General features: G+C 32.4%; 2 protein-coding genes across 8 annotated transcripts in view; one reads left to right on the top strand and one right to left on the bottom strand.

The window, feature by feature from the left end:
- LOC127698610 (mitochondrial import inner membrane translocase subunit TIM50-C-like) overlaps window positions 1–21,592 on the bottom strand; it is a 323,025-nt gene that overhangs the window by 54,777 nt on the left and 246,656 nt on the right. The window lies entirely within an intron of this gene.
- Window positions 1–21,592, top strand: part of LOC127698599 (chromatin-remodeling ATPase INO80-like) — a 57,523-nt gene that overhangs the window by 30,356 nt on the left and 5,575 nt on the right. For both annotated transcript variants that reach the window (XM_052202128.1, XM_052202129.1), the window contains exons 16-35: window positions 177–272; window positions 625–827; window positions 2,094–2,178; window positions 2,706–2,823; window positions 3,517–3,602; window positions 4,477–4,641; window positions 5,137–5,236; window positions 7,665–7,769; window positions 8,629–8,722; window positions 9,958–10,035; window positions 11,262–11,496; window positions 12,760–12,879; window positions 14,200–14,428; window positions 15,288–15,415; window positions 15,804–15,971; window positions 16,286–16,444; window positions 16,846–16,948; window positions 17,629–17,714; window positions 18,129–18,239; window positions 19,286–19,394. In XM_052202128.1, the coding sequence (XP_052058088.1) occupies window positions 177–272; window positions 625–827; window positions 2,094–2,178; window positions 2,706–2,823; window positions 3,517–3,602; window positions 4,477–4,641; window positions 5,137–5,236; window positions 7,665–7,769; window positions 8,629–8,722; window positions 9,958–10,035; window positions 11,262–11,496; window positions 12,760–12,879; window positions 14,200–14,428; window positions 15,288–15,415; window positions 15,804–15,971; window positions 16,286–16,444; window positions 16,846–16,948; window positions 17,629–17,714; window positions 18,129–18,239; window positions 19,286–19,394 (2,578 nt within the window). The remainder of the gene's footprint in view (window positions 1–176; window positions 273–624; window positions 828–2,093; window positions 2,179–2,705; window positions 2,824–3,516; window positions 3,603–4,476; window positions 4,642–5,136; window positions 5,237–7,664; window positions 7,770–8,628; window positions 8,723–9,957; window positions 10,036–11,261; window positions 11,497–12,759; window positions 12,880–14,199; window positions 14,429–15,287; window positions 15,416–15,803; window positions 15,972–16,285; window positions 16,445–16,845; window positions 16,949–17,628; window positions 17,715–18,128; window positions 18,240–19,285; window positions 19,395–21,592) is intronic.

Here is a 21,592-nt window from a genome sequence, read left to right as displayed (position 1 = left end):
TCTATTTGCTTGAAGATATTGACATGATATTTACTTTTTGTTTACACCATGGCAAGTTTTATAACAAGTTAGCATTTTGTTCCAGTATAATGAATTTTTACCCGGTAAGGGACTATGTATTGCCATGCAATACTCTCAGAATGCTTGTTAACTTTAAAATTGTTTCACTATTTCAGAATCAAGGCATCTGGGGGCCATTTCTTGTGATTGCACCAGCTTCTACATTGCATAACTGGCAACAGGAAGTGTCCAGATTCTTTCCTAGATTTAAGGTATGTTCTTTCAACTAAAAACTGCAAATAAGTTGTTTTTATGCAACATGAGTACTTGCATTTTAACAAAGTTAAGATATTCTCTAATGGATGCTTAATAATGATATAGTATGGCTAACATAATTATATTGAGTTTATTATTCATTGAACCTACAAGATATATTTCACAACAAAAAGCTATTTTTCTACTTATTCGTTATGGACAGTGTCTGAAACTAAATTAAAAAACTTTAAAGCCATTATCAGAAACCATATAAAATGAGATGCTTAAATTGTAGTACTTTCACATATTATAAAGTTGAATTTGGAAAAATAAAATATTATACCTTTGATGATTTATTGATGTTTCCAGGTTGTACCGTATTGGGGAAACTCTCAAGACAGAAGAGTTTTACGTAAATTTTGGGATTCACAGAATTTGCATCAAGAAGAAGCATCATTCCATGTTGTGATAACAAGTTACCAGCTCGTCATCCAAGACGTGAAATATTTTCAGAGAATAAAGTGGCAGTACATGATACTTGATGAAGCTCAGGCTATTAAAAGTAGTAGCAGGTTAGTGGTTTGACATAATTTACTTGACGAAGCTCAGGCTATTAAAAGTAGTAGCAGGTTAGTGGTTTGACATAATTTACTTGACGAAGCTCAGGCTATTAAAAGTAGTAGCAGGTTAGTGGTTTGACATAATTTACTTGACGAAGCTCAGGCTATTAAAATTAGTAGCAGGTTAGTGGTTTGACATAATTTACTTGACCAGGCTCAGGCTTTAAAAAGTAGTAGCAGGTTAATGGTTTGACATAATTTACTTGACGAAGCTCAGGCTATTAACAGTAGTAGCAGGTTAGTGGTTTGACATAATTTACTTGACGAAGCTCAGGCTATTAAAAGTAGTAGCAGGTTAGTGGTTTGACATAATTTACTTGACAAAGCTCAGGCTATTAAAAGTAGTAGCAGGTTAGTGGTTTGACATAATTTACTTGACCAGGCTCAGGCTTTTAAAAGTAGTAGCAGGTTAGTGGTTTGACATAATTTACTTGACCAGGCTCAGGCTATTAAAAGTAGTAGCAGGTTAGTGGTTTGACATAATTTACTTGACCAGGCTCAGGCTATTAAAAGTAGTAGCAGGTTAGTGGTCTGACATAATTTACTTGACGAAGCTCAGGCTATTAAAAGTAGTAGCAGGTTAGTGGTTTGACATAATTTACTTGACGAAGCTCAGGCTATTAAAAGTAGTAGCAGGTTAGTGGTTTGACATAATTTACTTGACGAAGCTCAGGCTATTAAAAGTAGTAGCAGGTTAGTGGTTTGACATAATTTACTTGACGAAGCTCAGGCTATTAAAAGTAGTAGCAGGTTAGTGGTTTGACATAATTTACTCTCTGTATATCATTCCTCTGTTTTGCCTTTAATTTTTTCAGAAACCCCTTCATCGAAATTACCATTTCTATGAAAAAATTATAACTAAGCCTAAGTCCCCTTAATAAATATTCCAAAAGTATGTATTCATTTTTTACAAGTTCAGCAGAAATAAATTAAGTAAATGAAATAGGGAAATTTTCAAAATGTTGTTTGCTTCAATGCTCATGTTGTGTTACCAGCTTGTTTCAAAAGTATAAGATATACCCTGTCAATAATGAAAAACAAGATAAGAGAGAAGAAGCTTACTTCTGGAGATAGACCTATAGGAGACAGATTTGCAAAAGCAACTTTACTTGTTTCTGGATCTTAGATATTTATTTCAAGTTATTAAATTGTTATGTGATGATTTATCTGAATAAATATTGTTTTAACTAACTATATCTGTTTTTTTTTTCTTTTCAGTGTACGATGGAAAATTTTACTTGGTTTTAACTGCAGAAACAGACTTCTTTTGACTGGAACTCCTATTCAAAACAGTATGGCAGAGGTAAGGATATGAAAAACTATTTGACTGCATAAGGTTGAAACTTAACAAAACTATAAACATCTCAGCAGTTATCACTATTCAACATTATCATTGTTATGCTTATAATACAGGTATAAATCACACATAACACAATCTTAACTATGGTATTGTAAAAATGAATAAACTGCAGTTAGCATTTCCATTTAAAACTAAAAACAAGGGAGATGTTATACTAAATCTGTGGTAGTTTGTCTGTATACGTTAGCTAGTTTAAGCATTTCACAGTATTCCTGAAAATGGCAAACACTGTCTGATATATATAGTTTAAAAGAATAAAAGCTTAATTGAAATATTATTATTTGACAACAGGGAAACTTTGAGAAAATGTAGATGGATTGATTGATGATTGTTACTGAATTATTTGTTTGCTTGTTGATGTTAAACACCACTTTCAGCAACCATGGCCATATCATGGCAGCCATTATTGTCCCCAGAGACTTTTATATTTTAACTGCCATTATTCATCAGAATTTATCTTTATATTGTAGTTGTGGGCATTGTTACATTTCATCATGCCAACAATGTTTGATTCACATGAAGAATTTAATGAATGGTTTTCTAAAGATATAGAAAGTCATGCAGAAAAACAATCTGGGATAGACGAAAGTAAGTTTTTGTTTTATTGTAGAGTAATAAAGTAGTCCCGTTTCACAAAGGTGACCCTTTCTAGAAAGGTAAGGCGGCCTTAAAATATTGTTAGTTAGTGTAGGGTTGAATTAAAAAAACTACTGCTGTTTTATAAAAGGAATCTTGAAGGTTGACCTATCTTGATTATTGTAATCCAATCATTTCAGGTGATCTTTTTTACAAGTATTGTTCAGTGGATGTATTTTTTTTGTAAGATAGTACAAATTGCAATTGAATCCATATAGCCAATGGCTGGTTAGCTATATTTTAAACTATTCTCTACTTTTGTTTTAAGAGTACACAGATCGTAGTGTAGCAAGGGTACATTCTTGTGATCTGAACTTGTCCATGGCAAGCAAGCAATTAATGATATATGATCAGATATATAATTTATAGAATGAGGTGTATGAATGTATATTACAATACATTTCAAGAAAACCATTTTATTAAAAATTACACATGTTGCAGAAAGTAGTCCATTATCTATGAATGTATCTGTTCTTCCTTCAATTTTATGGACAAAGGGAAATGACTCAGTTGGATACACTGCCTAAATTTTGAATTTTAAGTTCACAATGCAGATTGAAAGTAATCTTTACCCCTTCAGTGCTCACAAACACTTTGAGCATGTTGAGTGAACTTATGAATGAAGTGTACATCTTTATTTTTCAGACCAGTTATCAAGATTAAGGATGATTCTACAACCATTTATGTTGAGGAGAGTAAAGAAAGATGTTGAAAATGAACTTTCAGACAAGGTTTAAGATTATTTCTATTATAGTTTCCTTAGTGGAGTGTCAAGTAATAAACCTAAATTACTTTTATGCCAACGCATATAAACATTTATACTTCCCACTATGTCTACCATATTTGTTATTATATCCCGCTCCCAAGGAGATTGTTTATTTATGTATGTCCATGTGTCTGTCTCTCCGTAACACTTTTTTGTCACATTTTTCTCAGCAACTATAAGACAAAACTGCCTGATATATTGAACCAAGCTTCATCTGGTTATGCTATACCATGTGACACATTTTCAGTTCCTTCTTATTTTACTTCTTGTTTGCAGAAAACTTGCATCTTTAAAATATCATGCACATTTATGAAATTTTACTCACATTTTTCTCTGACAGCAACTACAAGGCATAAGTTCTTGATATATTTCACCAATCTTCATCTGAGTATGAAAAATAGTTCAACACTTAAGACAAATAAATTGTTAAAATGTGAAATACTGGTGCAGTAAAATGGTGCCGTTAATGTTATTTCAGTTCCTTCAATATTCTTCTTCCTGTTTGCTTAAGACTTTTATCATTAAAATATCATGCACATGCATGAAATTTTCTTATTTACTGCAAACAAGAGTTAACAACATTGAGTTGGGGGGTATGAGTAAATCTTGTTTATACTTAAGATTGTCAGCAAGTTTAATAAGTTCCATCATAACACCTCAGGCAAGATTCGAAAAAAAGCTTGATGAATACATTATAGGAAAAGAGGTTTGGAAAACACATTATAAAGTGAGATTCCTTCTGTAAAGTTTACAGAAAGAATAGGTTTGTTGGTGAATTGTTCTGACAATTTGTTCATGACTTGAAAATATATTTCTTCTGGTTTTTTTTTTTAATACAGATTGAGATTCTGGTATATTGTCCACTGACCACCAGACAGAAGATGCTATACCAGGGAATAAAGAACAAAATTTCCATAGAAGATCTCCTCAGTAGTTCATCCTCTTCTTCATCTGCTCAAAACTCTGCTAGCAGTCTCATGAATATTGTTATGCAGTTCAGAAAGGTATGAAACTCAGTTGGACTAAAAAATTCTTAGTTATATGGTTTTATGCAAGTCAGAATATGAAGGTCGTAACACCGTCTTCTAAGTGTTGTTTTAAAATGCTGTCGTAATAATCTTAATTTACCTCAAAGAGAGATTTAAGTTTGTCTAATATCAAAGAGTCACATAAAACAATTAAATTAAAAAAAAAGTTTTAAACAAAAAGCTAATACTTAAAATATATTTCTGAATGTGGAAAATCAGCACTGTCCAATGAAGAATATAAACCTAAGACATTTTTATAATAGAAAAATAATCAAGCCTTAAAACAACATCACTCTTATTAATTATTTTTTTTCCCAATAGGAATTTAAGTGTCCATTCTGAATAGACAGTAAGTACCATACCATGATGTATATATATATTACAATGGAAACAGCCCAAATGATGTATATTGACATCAAATAAAAACTATAGATATTTGAGAAATATAATGAAACTTGAATGTAATTACAGGTTTGCAATCATTCAGAGTTGTTTGAGAGAAGAGAAGTAAAGTCACCATTTTTTATGAAGAGAGAACCATTTACAATACCAAAACTAGTGTACAGAAATTGTAAGTCATACCTCTACTGAATCCTTTATTATTTTACCATTTTTATTTCAATAGTAGTAACCCAAAAATAGAGAATGACTGTAGTCTTCACCTCATATTGTGCATTTCATACTGTTCATATAAAAAACAGAAGAAAAAGATATCAATTTGGTTGTTGCATGATTGGCCATTTTTTATTCTCCCAATTAAGGATTGAGACTATATTGCATGCACCTTCTCAGGGTGTTCCTATTTTGGTATATCTAAAAAATATTTTATCACGCTTTTCTCAGGAAATACTAAACATTATGACTCCACACCTTTTTTGTTGGCATCTTTGTTAGATTAATTTGTATGTTTGTTTGAGTTTTTGTCTCGCCTTGACGGAGTCAAAAAGCGAGACATAGGTATGCTATTTCCGGCAGCGGTGGCGTCAACAATGTATTAGTTTGTGATTAGGTCTAGTTTGTGGTGAACCACTAGTGGTAGGTCAATGATATTTTGTATGCATTTGTATTAGCATTGGCACATATCATTTCCATGATTATTATTTGGCCTTGCCCCCTCAGTCATGGTCTTTTGACTTTAAAACTTTTGCTTAGTTTACATGTACTAGTTTGTGATTAGTTCAGTTTATGGGGAACCACTAGTGGTAGATCAATGATATTTGGTATGCAGTTGTATAAGCATTGACATATCTCATTTCCATGGAGATTATTTGGCTTCGCCCCCTCAGTTATGGTCTATTGACTTTGAAACTTTTGCTTAGTTTACATGTATAAGTTTGTGATTACGTCAGTTCAAGGGGAACCATTAGTGGTAGGCCAGTGTTAATTGGTATGCAGTTGTATAAGTATTAGCACATCTCATTTCCATGGAGAATATTTGGCCCCGCCCCCTCAGTCATGGTTTATTGACTTTGAAACTTTTGCGTAGTTTACATATATTAGTTTGTGATTAGATCAGTTTAAGATGAACCACTTATGTTAAGTCAATGATATTTGGTATGCAAATTTATTGGCAATTGCAAGTCTCATTTCTATGGAGATTATATAGCCCCACCCCCTCATCATGGTTCATTGACTTTGAAACTTTTACATAGTTTACAAGTTAATGTTTGTGTTTAGATTTGTTTAAAGGGAACAACTTATGGTAAGTCAATGGTATTTGGTATGCATTTGTATTAGCATTGACACATCTCATTTCCATGCAGATTGTTTAGCCATGTACCTTCAGTCATGGTTCATTGACTTTGAATATTTGCATAACTTACTTGTATTGTTGTTTTAATTTCAACATTTGCATTATCAAAATTACAAATAGGCAAACATATCTCTGTGTCAACAGTTTATTTAATCGGATGTGTTGTATGTCTGTGATGTATGTTTACACAGTTTTGGCGTCTGGATTCCAATAATGTCCCGAAATTTGTTTCCGTTCTCTAACTTTAGTGTGCCTCAACCAAATGTTATGAAACTTATACACAATTCTTATTACCACAAAACACAGATCAAGTTTGTAATTTGGTGGCATCTCTTTTACCGTTCAAGAGTTGTGCCCCTTCACAAATGGAAAAATTGCTGAATTTTTCGTTTCCGTTCTCCATCTTTAGTTTGCCTAAAGCAAACATTATGAATCTTATACACAACACTTATTACCACAAAACACAGATCAAGTTTGAATTTTGGTGGTGTCACTTTTACTGTTCTAGAGTTATGCCGCTTTACAAATGGAAAAAATGCTGAATTTTTCATTTGTTCTGTAACTTAAGTTTACCTAAACCAAATGTTATGAAACTTATACACAATGCTTATCACCACAAAACTCAGATCAAGTACAAATTTGGGTCATGTCACTTTTACCGTTCTTGAGTTATGTCCCTATATAATGTTATATGCAAGCTGGGACATCATCTGTGTACCATGGACACATTCCCCATTTATTGTTATTATGGTTGCCTTTTTATGCCCCACCTAGGGGCATTATGTTTTTGGGTCTGTGCATCCGTTTGTTCGTCTGTCCTTCTGTCCCACTTCAGGTTAAAGTTTTTTGTCAAGGTAGTTTTTGATGAAGTTGAAGTCCAATCAACTTGAAACTTAGTACACATGTTCCCTATGATATGATCTTTTTAATTTTAATGCCAAATTAGAGTTTTGACCCCAATTTCATGGTCCACTGAACATAGAAAATCATAGTGCGGGTGGGGCATCCATGTACTATGGACACATTCTTGCTTATTATTTTATTATTATTTTTTTAACCTTCAGTGCAAAGAAAAACTACAGGATAGGATAAGTATTTCTCAGAGGAAGAGGGCTATACCTAAAGATGTAATTAATTCTGCACAATTTCATATTGCTTATGTTTTAATAATGAAATATTAAGTTACAAAGTCTTGTTCTCATTTATCTCATCTATAGATTTGACTTCTGTTTGTTTAACTTTACAGGTGTGCAAGACTTGAATGTGTCCAGTAAACAAAAGATACTGTACAATATGTTTTATGTGTTTTCTCCTGAAAATATCCACCAGTCCATGTGTTCAGAGTGTTCAAGTAAGTCTTTTGGTAAACATTTTGTGTGGCCTGACAACCCCCAACTACAACAACACATAATAATCACTCTTGTTTAATATTCTTATCTAATATATATATATATAGAATAGTGGCATTTTTTGTTTTTAATACTGACTTTATTATCAATGAATGTCAAGCAAGCCTGCTAGGGCGAGCTGATATTTGTTCTGATGAAGTCAGTATCAAAAAATAAAATGCCATTATTCTTTTTATCGGCAATTTGTTTTCACAAAATGTTTTTTGTTTGTTTTAGAATATGAAATAAATGAATTAGTTAGTAAAACTACTTTTTTGCATACTAAACGATGTAATAGTTGTTCGGTTGTATGAATGAAACCTCATGATAAATTGACGTGGATGGACATGAACACTTGACATTGTTGCACTGATACATGATGTCATTGCCTAATATTTTTGAGTATCAAGTCCTGTCAATAATCTTAACAAATATTAGACAGTAAGATCAAAGGAAAAATGTACAAATTGCAGATAAAAGAATTAATTCCATTTTTCAAGTTTACTACCAATAATCAAATATTTCACAATATGTACTATTCATTACCGGATTATTTTATTTTACTGTTTTTTTTATAGAAATATCAATACAAAGTTATTTTATTAAGTTGACTCAATTACAAATTTGATTAAAGAATAAATGGCAAATAAGACAAAATGAAAGCCTAACAGTTGTCTAAATCATGTGTCACAATTAAGTTTCAGTAAAATTTTAATGATGAACAAATAACTGAAATAGGCACAGTGAATGTCTAACAAAAAACATGTATTGTAGTAAAGTCCTTCTTTGCAGCCTCAAAATTATATATTTGTTCTTTTTCAGGTACCGGTGTAAATAGTTTGTTTTCCTTCACAAAATTTATAGACATATCACCTAAAGAACTCCATAATTATATGTTTGGAGGTTTACTTGTCAGGTAAGACTTTTTTGTATGATAAATCTAATAGTACCAAAATTTATTCTTAATAAAAGTGTTTTATTTATACAGTTGAACCTTGTTGTGTCGAAGTCGAAGGGACTGGACCACAGTATTCGACTTAAACGAGGTTCGACTCATCCGAGGTCTAGTGTGTCATAAATTTGGAATGCATGAAATACGGTATGAGATTAGTGTAAACTAGATACTTTGAATAGTGTGCCTTTTTTCGATATGACACTTTATGATTGTGTATTCAATCTCCATATTTTTTTATCCTTCATAACAATTAAACACACAAGTAGAGATACAAATCATGCACAAATAAAATCAATAGTCTACACAAATATTTACAAAGGTCAGTCACTATAAATTATGAAATCACTCTCGGAACGAACAAGTTCTGAATGGTCTCTGGTGAGGGCATCTACTTTGCATTAAACTATTATCAATTTAACATTATTGGCTTAATCCTTTTATTTATTGTAATTAATGAGTTTTAATTGAAACTATTCATTTAATCTCGGCTTGGGTCATTTAAATTCGTTTCGTTCTTATGGCAGGTGAAATATGTTCAACACACTAACGTTTTACTTGAACGATCAACAAAGGTGTTAATTACCGGTCACCATAAACATGTCATTTTAACTGTGATACAAACAAGTATGTTTACTCAGTTTTAATCTCTTTTGAAAATGATTAGGTTACATTAGAAATACATCCGATTTGAATTTTTATCATTAGGTTTGTATCTTTTGAAAATGCTTACTTTCGAACTTCGAGACATCGAGGTCAATTTACATTAATTTTACATCAACGGGACTATAAAATTTACTCGACTTAAGCGAGTATTCAAATCATCCGAGTTTGACTCATCAGAGGTAAGTATGCATTGAGCAAACAGGAATTTTACCGGGACCGAGGAAATTACTTCGACTCATCCGAGTTTTCAACACAACCGAGTTCGACACAGCGAGGTTCGACTGTACATAAGTTTAAAAATCTATAAAGGAGATTTGCAAAATGTATCATAATAAGCAATATTTCAGCCAAGTGTCAATAAATATGACTCCTGAAAAGCAGAGAATTGTGTTCCTACTTCATACAGGAACTAAAGGATGACAGTATTACACTGAAATGAAAAATGTGTAAAAAATTTATTGAATAAGACAACTGAAGTACAATGTGACATTATAGCTAGCATTATGTGAAATCTGATCAAATTTTCCTTGCAGGTGGTTAGGAATTTTTCTAATGATGAAAATGGCATACAGCATACATCACCATAGAACATGGCATAGTGAAGATACAAGGTCAGTAAATATATTATTTAATGATTTGATTGATTGGTTGGTATGTAATGCTACTTTTAGCACTATTGGGTATTTCATTGCGGTCAGTTTTTATTGGTGGAGGAAGCCAGAGAGAACAACCGACAATGGGCAGGAAAACTAACAATCCTAGTCAATTAAGATTGGAGTCGAATGCACCTGCCACATAAGGGGTTCAAATTCACAATCTTGGTCATTACAGGCTAGTGATGCAGTAGTTCAACTACTGTATCACTAGCCTGTTTATTAGTCCCCTACCGACGAAGTCAAAGGGGACTTTAGGTTTGCACTCCGTCCGTCTGTCTGCCCGTCTGTCTGTCTGTCCATCTGTCAGTCCAGCAAATCAATTTTCCAGACTTTTTTTCTTCGTGCTTGAAGATATTGATTTGATATTTGGTTTATTGTTTTATCATGACAAGTTACAGGTCAAGTTCAATTTTCACGATTTTAGCTTTTCTCTTTGTTCAGTTAAAGCCCTTTCCCTAGAATTAAATTTTTGATGAAATACTTATTAATTAGTAGATTTCTGTTCAAAGGGAAATAACTTATTTTTTAAAAGACAAAATGACATTTTGGATTGTTTTCCTTTTCTTTGGTAAATTGCTTGAAGAATTTAGTGGTAGGTTTGTTTGTCATTCTTGAAGATATTGATTTGATAATTAGTATATAGTTTTATCATGATAAGTTACAGATCAAGTTGGAATTTTGTTCCGGTCTGATGATTTGGTGCAGAGTTATGGTCTTTGGACATAGAAAATTCACTTAAATAATCAGTTTTCAACAGTTTTTTTTGTCATGCTTGAAGATTTTGACTTAATATTTTTATGTAGTTTACACCATGACAATTTATAGATCAAGTTAGAATTTGTTCCATTACAATGAATTTTTAACCGGTAGGGGACTATGTATTGCCATGCAATACTCACAGAATGCTTGTTATTTGTACCTTTGATTGATTTAAATTTGCCTGTACTTTGCCAGGAATATGAGATCAATGTTTTATTACAAATAATAAATCAGTATTAACTTTTCTTTATATTTGTAATAAAAATTGATCTCAAACACTCTCAGCATATTCAGCTGTAATAAAATATTTATCAGGAGAAATATTTCGGTGTGTCTACTCTTATTTGAAAAAAAAACATTGTTCAGTAAACATTTCTTTTCTATGGAAGTTCACTGATAAACAATTTTTTTTTCTTTTTCAGTAAATATTTAAATAGAAGAAGTTTTCTACTGTACACAGATAATCCATTGTCTTTCACAAATGTACATAATAGTCCAGTGCTCAGTGAACTTGTATTCACAAATTACACATCTACTTTATTTGGATATGAGAATCATACCTTACATTGTATGAAGGAAACTCAGGAACATTGTAAATTACGACACAGAAACCAGAAGAAGAAAAGTCCATTTAGTCCTCCACATTCACCTACAAAGGTATGTTGTTAATATTTTCTATGTTACAGTAAATCCATGTAAATCATACCTAAAGTGCTAAACCTCTGAGCAGCGGTAAATTACACTGTTTCATATCACAAAATACATATGTTGAAATTTAAATATATTTTATGCAAGGCACATCAGGACACACCACTCATTCAAGTCAAACATTACAGTTTTTTATAATATTCAAATTGTAGCTGTGCACTAATATTGACTTTCTTGGGGGTATGGGCTGTGCAAGTCTTTAAATCAATTAAATCTTATAAAGTTTTGTGTTTTTCCAAAAGATAAATAGTAGGTGCACTACACATTTAAGGGGCATTAGCAAATTCATGATCACTGATTTGACTTAAATTCTCATATTCGATTCATAACATACTAAGACTTGAATCCAAATTACAAAAATTCCTTAAGAAACAATTAACAATGCATGGACTCATTATAATGTATCAGCACTTCGTGCATATTTTAGACTAGACACCATCTAATTAACCTTCAAGATTACCTCCGAAGACTGCCGATAGTCAATCGACTTGATATAAACATAAATATCAATATAAATAGATTGAGAAGCACATGGAGTTGTGTATTAAATTACAATTTTACAAGGTCCGTTTGATTTCATGTTATAGATTTAAAAATTTGAATTACGGTTTTACCTGGATATGAATGATTTCTTGTGGGCTGAATAGGCCAAAGAAATGATTTTTTTTATGGTGGCTCCCTTGTTTCACTTTTCAATATTGACATTCTTTTCTTTTTAATAACTGAACATGCTTAAGGCATGCGTAACCCATCTTCAGCTAAAGATCAAGTTAGGGTTACATGAATATGGGTTCAACTGAGGTTGAATTATTGACTCTAATAATACATTAGCGATGTTTTGATCTTAGTTTGACCACATTGAACCAAACTTACTGCTAATAGCGAATTATTATTTCATTATTCCTCTTTTATAATTGTTTGAAACAAACAAAAGTAGTATTTTAATTTTTTGTCTTAATGGCAGCTAATGCCCCTTTAACCACAATCCTTCAAATAGTAGTAATAGAATTTTTTTTATTATATTGATTGTAAAATCATTTTAACTAAATATGAAGAACAACAATCTTAAAGTCACCCCACCATCCTTCAAAAGATTTCTGGGAAAAACAATGATAGATGGTAATGTTGTGTACTTGTTTTTTGTGAGCTTACTTCTTCTGAATCTCTGTGAAAATTATGTCATCGAGAATAAAGTTCCATTTTATATTTTAGAGTCCCAGTCATCATCCACTGCCTCATGAAATTCCACACCATCATAAATACAGACCACCAAGAGTTCTGAAATGTCAACCTACAGAGCTACCACCATACATGTACTACACAATGCCAAAGGTAATAAACAATAAAGAAATATTATAACCTCTCTCTGTGTTATACTGAAATGTCAACCTACAGAGCTACCACCATACATGTACTACACAATGCCAAAGGTAATAAACAATAGTGAAATATCATAACCTCTCTCTGTGTTATACTGAAATGTCAACCTACAGAGCTACCACCATACATGTACTACACAATGCCAAAGGTAATAAACAATAGTGAAATATTATAACCTCTCTCTGTGTTATACTGAAATGTCAACCTACAGAGCTACCACCATACATGTACTACACAATGCCAAAGGTAATAAACAATAGTGAAATATCATAACCTCTCTCTGTGTTATACTGAAATGTCAACCTACAGAGCTACCACCATACATGTACTACACAATGCCAAAGGTAATAAACAATAGTGAAATATCATAACCTCTCTCTGTGTTATACTGAAATATCAACCTACAGAGCTACCACCATACATGTACCACACAATGCCAAAGGTAATAAACAATAGTGAAATCTAATAACCTCTCTCTGTGTTATACTGAAATGTCAACCTACAGAGCTACCACCATACATGTACTACACAATGCCAAAGGTAATAAACAATAGTGAAATATCATAACCTCTCTCTGTGTTATACTGAAATGTCAACCTACAGAGCTACCACCATACATGTACTACACAATGCCAAAGGTAATAAACAATAGTGAAATATTATAACCTCTCTCTGTGTTATACTGAAATGCCCTTGTCTATCTGTCGATTATACTGTCTGTTTGAACCATCCATAATGTTAGTTACATATTACTCAGCTTCTTTATTAAAGAATGTTTTGGTCTGGAACTCGAAAATGTAAAGTTGTATCCTTTAAGTAATATTCAGATCTACCAGGCAGTCACTTCCTTTTTGATAATACTACAAATTTTTAATATTGTCACTGAGCATAGAATTTATCATCAATGTCAAATAGTGAGTGCGAGTATTCTTTCAGGACATCATGCTAATTTCTGTTTCATTCTAAATTTATAGCTTATAACATTTGGTAATAAACAATATAATACTCATTGTTCAGAAGTTTTTTTCTATACGAAACAGTTGTTAGATTCTGGAGCAGTTACACAAAACAAAATGTTATTGTTTCATTGTTTCCAGGGTAACATTCTATTAAACTGATATAACTTTAGAGAAAAAAAGTTTGATAAACTTATATCATCCAAAAAAATCATTTTTACATGCATTCTTTCACTAAATTTGGAACAGGAAAATTCAGAACATATATTAAATTTTGAGCTCTTTAAGAATACCAATTAAAATTTTCTTTGTACAGGTCAATGTAAATGCTACTAGCTGGGAATGTCATGACAGGTCAGCAGCGTGGCAGATAATGAAAGAGAATCTGTGTGGAACATTGGAAGCAAGACAGAGTTTGTTGTATGGTACACCAGAAATATACACTGGGGTCCGTTGGTGGAACCCCTGGTACTTCTCAAAAGTCCAGCCTGGAGGTCTTCTTGGTGTTCGTCCTAAACATGGAATGTCAGGGGTACACTGTCCAGGTTTGTAAATCTCCTCATTTATTGATCAAAAAAGATAAACAGTAAAATTGAGAATGGAAATGGGGAATATGTCAAAGAGACAACAACCCGACCAAAGAGCAGACAACAGCCGAAGGCCACCAATTGGTCTTCAATGCAGCGAGAAAATCCCGCACCCAGAGGTGGTCCTCAGCTGGCCCCTAAATAAAATTGTGTGCTAGTTCAGTGAAAATGGACGTCACGCTAAACTCCAAAACATATAAATGAACTAAAATTAAAAACCATACTACATTTATCACCTACAATAGTACATTTAAGTGTTGTTGTTTTCTTTCATTAATGCAGCTTAAAAAGCTTATTTGATGCTTATTGATGAATAAAAATAATTGTACATAAGGATAGGATCTCTAAGTAGACCTAGGTTGAATGTCAATTAGAGAACCCATGAATAAACTCAAAATAGAATGTAGAGATTACCATACCATCTTCATTAATGGAGAAAAGATTCATACCATATGATAATCTCTAAATAAATAAAAATACAGACAGGTTGGAATTTAATCAACAAAGGTTCTGACATCAACACTTATTTTTAGTACTTTATGATACTTTATTATAGTTTGATGTAGTTGCATATACTTTTGGATAAAGGTTTTGCCATGACCCAGCATTCAAGTACCTAACCCTAGCTATTATATGCTTCTGACCTTTGACTGTACAACAGTTTGCGTCAAAAAATCAGACAAAAAGAAAATTTGTCTGGTATTTTTTTAATTAAATTAATGAAAGGAATTAAAAATATTATATATTTGTTGTGACTTCACAATACAAGCTAAAATCCAATGTTTTTAAATTTAGCTATGAGTATTTTGTTTTTCAGACAAAGAGAGTTTGGTAACTGATGCTGGAAAGTTGTTTGTATTGGATACATTGCTACAAAGACTGAAATCTGAAGGACATCGTGTACTTATATACTCACAGATGACAAAAATGATTGATCTCTTAGAGGTACACTATATTGTAATTTGCTATGTTTCATGCTAATGGTTATTAAACTTGCGTTCAGTTCGAACAAATCTTCTGAAATATTTACACAATGTAATAAATGATGAATTCCAGGTAACATTTGGTTTCATAGATTTCACATGTCCTGATCATGATTTATAGCCCTTGGCTAAATTAAAAAGATGTAAGATTTAGTTCGGTTACTATTAGTAAAGAGCCATTTAGAATGTTCATATTTTTGCACATTTTGAATCACTTGAAAATAGATAATGGTTCCATAATAATGGAGAAAACATGTCATTGTATAAAATGCAAAGAGCACCTAATAGAATTATATGGTTTTATCCATGTAAAATTTTTTGCTAAACACTTGCATACTTTTAACTTTTAGGAGTACATGTGGCATAGAAAGCATATCTATATTAGATTGGATGGTTCATCAAAGATATCAGAGAGGCGAGACATGGTAGCTGATTTCCAGTCTAGGAATGATATATTTGTGTTCTTATTAAGTACAAGAGCTGGTGGATTGGGAATTAATCTCACTGCTGCTGATACTGTAAGTCATTTCAAGAAGGAGGATGATTGTTTATTTCAGTGTCATCACAATTTTTGTTTGTAATCTTTGGTAATAAGTTAAACTGAAAATCTTCATTTCATGTTGAAAATAGTGAAAAAGAAGATACAGAATCATTTTGCATTCAAAGATTACTGATTTAAATTCAGGAGGTGTTTTTCCCCCAAAAAGTTTGATGAAAATAAATGAAAAAAAGCAACCCCCTTGGAAATATTTCTTACTATTTCTCCCTGTAGTTTATAGGGTTTGTGATTAATTCATTTCAAGTGAGTATAGTAGAAATTTTGTTGTTTTAGGTGATATTTTATGATAGTGATTGGAACCCAACCGTGGATCAACAAGCTATGGACAGAGCCCACAGATTAGGTCAGACCAAACAAGTTACAGTATATAGACTAATCTGTAAAGGGACCATTGAAGAGAGAATTCTTCAAAGGGCCAAAGAAAAAAGTGAGGTATGGGCTCTGTTTGAATATTATGCTAAATATGCCTGATTTTTTTCCCATAAAATTGTAAGAGGACTATCAATCTGATTGGATATTTATTGGTGAAAAAGAACATTTGTGTATCATTTGCTTTATTCCACAGTGAAATTTATACATTGGGTTCCATTTATTTTTGTTCAGTTTAGATATTAGAATATTTGGTATGTTGAACAATATTACTTTTACATTCAAATGTAAATTGTGTGAGTAAATCAGTATGGTATGACTTCTAATTTTAGATACTTTTGCCTCTTTAAAAGCCTTATTTAAGTTTTTATTCTCCTTGGCGATTTTTATCATTAGGGTACCCAATTTCTGTAATTGACATGATATTGATAATGTCATAATATATAGACTTATTTTAATAACAGATTCAGAGAATGGTTATTAGTGGAGGAACTTATAGACCAGATGTACTCAAGCCAAAGGAAGTTGTCTCCCTTCTTATCGATGATGAGGAAATGGAACGAAAAAGTGAGTCAAAACTAATATTTAATGTTTCCCTTACCCTTAGAAATCTGGAATGATTCTTTGGAAAGAGGATTGAATTGCTGAATGGTCTTAATATATAGTTGATATATACATGAATATATCGCTACTTAAAGTATACCTTATGTATCACTAGTTGAAACATACTTTTATGTATTACTAGTTGAAACATACTTTTATGTATTACTAGTTGACACATACTTTAATGTATCTCTAGTTGACAAATACTTTTAATTTATCACCAGTTGATACATACTTTAATTTATCACTGGTTGACACACACTTTTATGTGTCACTAGTTAACATATACTTTAACATGTCACTAAAACATATAAATGTTGTGGTATTGATATAGTTTTCAACATTGGTAAAAATGTCAGAGTTCATGCAACCTGAACTTTATGTGATAGTCTTATAACTCTTGTTTTCAACCAGAATACTTGCACCCTAATAACCATGTATTCATATGAAAAGTTTTAACTTGAAATCCATAATTTCAGTTTTGAAAGAAAGTTTTAATGAAATATTGTTTATGACTAGTTTAACAGTAACAATATACATATAAATGAAACAATCCTACAAGAACATGCAAAGTACATTGTGTCAAACTTATGGAATATGAAAGTGATTATATAATGGTATTTGAAAACCTTGTCTTACAACAGTATTACAAAAGACAGATGAAAAGGGACCATCAAAAGATGAAGGAGGCAAGGAGAAAGAAAAGAAAAGAAAGAGAGAATATGTCAGGGTAAGACACACATACATAGCAAATATTTGTTAACTTATTTTAAGAGCAAAATGGAGTAAATTTTAAGTAGTAAACTATAATTCTTACCCATGGTTAGTGTAAACTTATATATATAGAACTACAAAAAAATGAGTTTGCCTTTTCTTTCAATCCTATAAAACAGGGAAGAGATTAATATGTGTGGAAACCTCACAAATTTTTATTAATGAATCTCCTAATTTGATATTTACTCTTAAATGGTTAAGAAACATTAGTTTTGAAAATGCAGTCATCTCTTTTCCCAGTCCAATTGTTTTTGAATGCAGACATAATATAATTTGTAAATCCTTCTCCATTCTCACGTTACTGAGATTATAAAATTCATAAAACTTTTTACAGATTTGAATCTTATAAATCAACCAATTCTATTTTTAGAAAAAGGATTCCAAAAAGGCAAAACAAGATGAGAATGTAACAATTCCAGCAGATACAGAGTCAATGACTAGTTTTGATTCTATGTCTGTCCCAGCCAGCCCTCAGAGTGTTGTAAGTTACTTGTGATATATGCCATTGTATAACATGGAACTAACAGTTACTAATTAACAGGATAAATGGAGATATTGTGCGGAAATCATTACCATTCTTTATCATTTAAAACTTTTATGCCCCCAATGCAGCGGAGGGGACATTGGTATGAAACTTATACACAATATTTATTACTACAAAACACAGATCAAGTTTAAATTTGGGTGGCATCACTTTTACCGCTCTAGAGTTGTGCCCCTTAAATGGGAAAATTGCTGAATTTTTTGTTTCCATTCTCTTACTTAAGTTTGCCTCAACCAAATGTTATGAAATTTATACACAATGCTTATTATCATCAAGTTCGAATTTTAGGTGGCGTCACTTTTACAGTTCTCTAGTTACGTTCCTTTTATAATGTTATATGCAAGCGGGGGCATCGTCTGTGTCCCATGGACACCTTCTCCATTTGTTTAAAAAAAAGTGAAAAACAAAAAATCAGATTCAAGTGGGTGCTAGGTATTGTGTTGAGAAAAAAACTTGCTGTTTTGATGATACTTATTACTGTGGTTTACTTGCTGATACAAAACAAGTGAAAGATGTTATATAAATTTTCATGGTTCGTGTCATCAACAAAATTCCATGAATGTAGAATCTATCTAATGATCATGAAACCATAGCAACAAGGATTTAAGTCATTAATATAGAAATAAGGAGATCTGATATGATTACCATTGATCAAGGGACAAGGATGTGAAAAAATACATGTCATTGTAATCTGAACCAAAATAATTTAAAAAATAGAATTAAAATATTTTATCTCAAATTAGTTAGTATTGAAAAAGAGGATTTTTCTATCAATCTGAAGTATCCTATTAAACATGAATTCTCAGTGAATAACCGGCAGAATGAATAATTGATTTAATATATGATTCACTGTTTGCTCCAAAATATCAAGTTTAATAAATGAAATAATCTCTTATTCAATTCCATAAGATGTTTTTACCTGTAACTATCATTTGAGGAAGGAATATTTCATTAAAGTTAAAAATTCTTTATTATTATTTTAGATATCATACGGCAGCGAGTTCACTCAGCAATCTGGATTTGGTGTAGATGATAGCAGTAATGATGCTTTAGTCATTGTTGATGACCCACTATTGGGAGGATCAACTCAAGGTTAGTAGTAATGACCTTTAGTCATTGTGGATGACCCACTATTGGGGGGGTCAACTCAAGGTTAGTAGTAATGACACTTTAGTCATTATTGATGACCAGCTATTGGGAGGATCAACTCAAGGTTAGCAGTAATGACGCTTTAGTCATTGTTGATGACCCACTATTGTGAGGATCAACTCAGGGTTAGTAGTAATGACACTTTAGTCATTGTTGATGACCCACTATTGGGAGGATCAACTCAAGGTTTGTAGTAATGACGCTTTAGCCATTGTAGATGACTCACTATTGGGAGGATTAACTGAAGGTTTGTAGTAATGACACTTTAGTCATTGTCGATGACCCACTATTCGGGGGATCAACTCAAGGTTTGTAGTAATGACACTTTAGTCATTGTTGATGACCCACTATTGGGGGGATCAACTCAAGGTTAGTAGTAATGACACTTTAGTCATTGTTGATGACCCACTATTGGGAGGATCAACTCAAGGTTTGTAGTAATGACGCTTTAGCCATTGTAGATGACTCACTATTGGGAGGATTAACTGAAGGTTTGTAGTAATGACACTTTAGTCATTGTCGATGACCCACTATTCGGGGGATCAACTCAAGGTTTGTAGTAATGACACTTTAGTCATTGTTGATGACCCACTATTGGGGGGATCAACTCAAGGTTAGTAGTAATGACACTTTAGTCATTGTTGATGACCCACTATTGGTAGGATCAACTCAGGGTTAGTAGTAATGACGCTTTAGTCATTGTTGATGACCCACTATTGGGAGGATTAACTGAAGGTTTGTAGTAATGACACTTTAGTCATTGTTGATGACCCACAATTCGGGGGATCAACTCAAGGTTTGTAGTAATGACACTTTAGTCATTGTTGATGACCCACTATTGGGGGGATCAACTCAAGGTTAGTAGTAATGACACTTTAGTCATTGTTGATGACCCACTATTGGTAGAATCAAATCAGGGTTAGTAGTAATGACGCTTTAGTCATTGTTGATGACCCACTATTGGGAGGATTAACTGAAGGTTTGTAGTAATGACACTTTAGTCATTGTCGATGACCCACTATTCGGGGGATCAACTCAAGGTTTGTAGTAATGACACTTTAGTCATTGTTGATGACCCACTATTAGGGGGATCAACTCAAGGTTAGTAGTAATGACGCTTTAGTCATTGTTGATGACCCACTATTGGGAGGATCAACTCAGGGTTAGTAGTAATGACGCTTTAGTCATTGTTGATGACCCACTATTGGGAGGGTCAACTCAAGGTTTGTAGTAATGACGCTTTAGTCATTAAAAATAAAATTGAGAATGGAAATGGGGAATATGTCAAAGAGACAACAACCCGACCAAAGAGCAGACAACAGCCGAAGGCCAACAATGGGTGTTCAACGCATCGAGAAAATCCCGCACCCAGAGGTGGTCCTCAGCTGGCCCCTAAATAAAATTGTGTACTAGTTCAGTGAAAATGGACGTCACACTTAACTCCAAAACATATAAATGAACTAAAATTAAAAAACATACAAGACTAACAAAGGGAAGAGGCTCCTGACTTGGGACAGGTGCAAAAATGCGGTGGGGTTAAACATGTTGTTGATGACCCACTATTGGGAGGATCAATTCAAGGTTTGTAGTAATGACGCTTTAGTCATTGTTGATGACCCACTATTCGGAGGTTCATCTCAATGTTTGTAGTAAAATATTGAAATGAACTAAGACTTGCTAGATAGTTATCATTATTGTTGATTAGCAATTAGAGATAGTGTGCTTAGAGTAGTTAATGAGAAATAACATAGTTTCATTAGGTAAAAGGGAAAAAAGGTCACAGGAAAAAAAGTCACACATTTGATAGAAGTAGGAAAAAAAGTCACAAGAAATAATGTCCATTTTTTAACAAATGTTTAATGGTATTTCATTTCTTTTCTCTTTTAAATTTATACGGAATGATAAAAAATTATATATTGATAATATAAACCTAAATTTTTTAAGATTTTAAGTGTTATAATCTGTCCAGACAGTAGGCAATTGACAGGAAATGTAAAAAGTAAATTGAAACCATTTAATTAGTTAAATACTGTCTGTTGAATTGTTTTTAAAAACTTGACATAGTCATGGACAGAGATGGGTCCTATTACTTTCAATGTAATTGATTAAATTACAACTACTTTGTCAATTGTACGATTAAA

This window comes from Mytilus californianus, unplaced genomic scaffold (genome assembly GCF_021869535.1).
Source record: "Mytilus californianus isolate M0D057914Y unplaced genomic scaffold, xbMytCali1.0.p SCAF_4, whole genome shotgun sequence".
In the NCBI taxonomy this organism is placed as follows: Eukaryota; Metazoa; Mollusca; class Bivalvia; order Mytilida; family Mytilidae; genus Mytilus; species Mytilus californianus.
Note: the sequence above shows the minus strand (reverse complement) of the source record. Positions and strands in the feature narration are given on the sequence as shown.